The sequence below is a fragment of the Etheostoma cragini genome, chromosome 4, assembly GCF_013103735.1.
Source record: "Etheostoma cragini isolate CJK2018 chromosome 4, CSU_Ecrag_1.0, whole genome shotgun sequence".
Taxonomy (NCBI): Eukaryota; Metazoa; Chordata; class Actinopteri; order Perciformes; family Percidae; genus Etheostoma; species Etheostoma cragini.
The window spans coordinates 1,476,279-1,479,272 of NC_048410.1; the positions used below are offsets into that span (position 1 = coordinate 1,476,279).

The window sequence follows — 2,994 nt, forward strand, 5'->3', positions numbered from 1 at the left end:
GTCTGGGTCTACAGAGTAGTAGTCTGGGTCTACAGAGTAGTAGTCTGGTGGTCTGGGTCTACAGAGTAGTAGTCTGGGGGTCTGGGTCTACAGAGTAGTAGTCTAGGTCTACAGAGTAGTAGTCTGGTGGTCTGGGTCTACAGAGTAGTAGTCTGGGTCTACAGAGTACTAGTCTGGTGGTCTGGGTCTACAGAGTAGTAGTCTGGGGGTCTGGGTCTACAGAGTAGTAGTCTGGGTCTACAGAGTACTAGTCTGGTGGTCTGGGTCTACAGAGTAGTCGTCTGGACATCCAGAGTAGTGGTCTGGGTCTAAAGTGATCTAGGTCTACAGAGTAGTAGTCTGGTAGTCTGAGCCTACAGAGTAGTAGTCTGAGTCTATAGAGTAGTAATATGAGTCTACAGAGTAGTGGTCTGGGTCTACAGAGTAGTGGTCTGGGTCTACAGAGTAGTGGTCTGAGTCTACAGTTAGATCAGAAGCCGACTGATGGATCGGTTAGTGATTGGATGTCTGGAGTTTAGATTGGTCCAGGTTTTTTTAAAAGCAGAACATGTAAATACATAGAGAGGGGGAAGGAGAGAGAGGAGATAAATGAATGAAAAATGCAGGAAATGATGGAGGTAAGAGGAGGAAGAAATGAGAGCAGTGGCACAGAGAGTTTAAAATATACAGCATTTCCTCTTTCTCTGCGTCTCAGGTGGCTCTAGGGCAGCTAGGATAGCTTCGTCAAATACATTCTTCAGCCCTCGCTACGGCAGGAGAAGGAAAAGAGAACAGCACAATTAGCACAGCAGACACAGAAAGAGATGGATAGGAGAGGAGGAGAAGAGGAACATGGCAGAACAAGGTGCAAAACACAAAGAGAAGGTGAGAGTTACGGGACAAGATGCATGGCACAAAGATGATGGTGCTGAGATGGACTCTACAGCAAAGAAGAGAGGGGGGGGCAGCGGGCCGTGGACAGAGGGCTGAGTTCCCGAGAGGAAACAGGAAATTACATCAGCAGCTATGCAACAGTTGTGCCAGGGAGAGGGGGGGAGGGGGGGAGGAGGAAGGAAGGGGCAGAGCAGAGAGGTGGGGGCTCCACCTCTACTTCATCAACACTATTGTTCTCTGCCTGAGTGTGGCCGAGCTCGTTTGTTTTCCTATGCATCATGTTCTCTCTGCTCGCTTTCCTCGGGTTTCTAACAGTGATGCACCGATGCCAACAAAAAATACTCATGACTAGATTAAAGCAATATTAAATCTAATGAGTTTTTAAAAAAAAGGACATACATGCTGCGTACTTCTGATCTCACTAAAAGCCTTTAACTTGTTTGATCTACACACTGGCCATTACAAATCCAGGGCTTTTTTTTTTTTTATTACATGGACTAAAAACGTTTTACTTTTACCAAAAGATTTTTTCACTGCACCATTTGATGCATTTGTCCTTCATGTTCTGCACTTCTGCCATGGTGCAGACTGATCTAATGAAATGACGTACGTACGATACGCCAATTCGTATGCCATTATTGCCGCGTTGTCAAGCCGCATACTCGCTTTTTAGCAAGTTACATACATGTAGCTCGCAAAGACAATTTAAGCCATTTAGCTGTGAATGTACCGATATCTTAACATCTTTTTCTGCCAAACCAGGTTTGTGTCCTTCAGAGCAGCAGAACTGTGCGTACTGGGAAATTGTAGACACTACTAGCACGTTTTTACTCGGATCCGAGGACACGTTGCGTCGGTAATCTCAAGAATAAAAAATGTGTCCAAAAGAAAATTCCAAATTCGCGTCACTCTCATAGGACTTGTGTGTGTCAGGAGGAGCACATGGACTGACCCTCCTTACAAACAACCCATGAGACTCCACTCTGAAGGGTAACAGGTTCTTCTACATACCAGCCATACAGCAGCTCAAGGAAGACAGCTTCCAGTAACCAGGATGCACTGCGGTCTGAAGCAAGGTTTTTAAGCCATATGAAACCCTTCTGGGGATCTATAATTAAACAGTAAGAACTGGCATGCAAAACAAAACTCATCAACCATAGCGTGCACAGGCCAGGGGAATATGGACATGTTCCTCTTTCCTCCGATCTCTTAGTTCTTGCCATTGAGTTGTGAATGATGTGTGTTCAAGAGTGTATACAGTATGTGTGTGACCATACGTATATTCATGTAAGTTACCTGTGTGAGGGCTGAGCACTCGACATATTTCACAGCCTTGAGATCTCTTGCCAGCTTCTCGGCTGTCTCCGGGGTGATGGGCTTTTGCTTGTTCTTGGCCAGCTTCTCTATAGTGGACGGGTCATCCCGCAGGTCGATCTGAGTGCCAACTAGCAGGAAGGGCGTCTTTGGACAATGGTGGGTGATCTCTGGAACCCACTGCATACACAAACACAGGGTTATGCAATGGTCACTATACTGCATCACAAGCACTTCATATTGAGGTTTCTTCTGTGTGGTTTTCTCAACACTAACTCAAGTTTGATCAGCTGTCAGTGGCGGTCAGAACGTTCAGATCCACCGCAAATATAATATCAAGAGTCTTTCACAAAAGGTCTAGAAACTACAGTTCTCTTTCCTGTGCCTTGGTGAACAACATGTGAGTGGGTTTTATGTCCATATTTGACGCTAAACTGGTTTGTAGTCCTGTATGGCACAATGAAATGATTTGTTTGGTCAGCATTCAACAACCACCATGATGTGTTGATCATGTCCACGGCTAAGGTATAAGAGCGCCTTAGCCGTTACAAAACAGTTCATTAGTCTTAAGGAAAATGAAAAAGTGCTTAGATTTGACTTGACAGTACAGCAGTGGATACCCATTTATATAAGAATGGGGACAGAAAGCTAACTAGCTTGTTTTATCTTACATATACTCAAATTATTACCTATTGATTGGCCACTGACCAGCTACTAAAACATACTCTACAGCATCTGATTGTCGAGAAGTATTTTAACATACACACAAACCTCTCTCTCTCTCTCTCTCTCTCTCTCTCTCTCTCT

General features: G+C 44.8%; 1 protein-coding gene and 1 long non-coding RNA gene across 2 annotated transcripts in view; one reads left to right on the plus strand and one right to left on the minus strand.

Moving 5' to 3' along the window:
* Positions 1-2,994, plus strand: part of LOC117943343 — a 21,917-nt gene that overhangs the window by 1,281 nt on the left and 17,642 nt on the right. The window contains exon 2 of the long non-coding RNA XR_004656343.1: positions 2,495-2,497. This is a non-coding gene — a long non-coding RNA (uncharacterized LOC117943343). The remainder of the gene's footprint in view (positions 1-2,494; positions 2,498-2,994) is intronic.
* cdc42 (cell division cycle 42) overlaps positions 359-2,994 on the minus strand; it is a 13,429-nt gene continuing 10,793 nt past the window's right edge. Inside the window, exons 5-6 of the mRNA XM_034869419.1 lie at positions 2,170-2,367; positions 359-746 (exon numbers count right to left, since the gene is read on the minus strand). Of these exons, the coding sequence (XP_034725310.1) occupies positions 657-746; positions 2,170-2,367 (288 nt within the window). The 3' untranslated portion in view covers positions 359-656. The remainder of the gene's footprint in view (positions 747-2,169; positions 2,368-2,994) is intronic.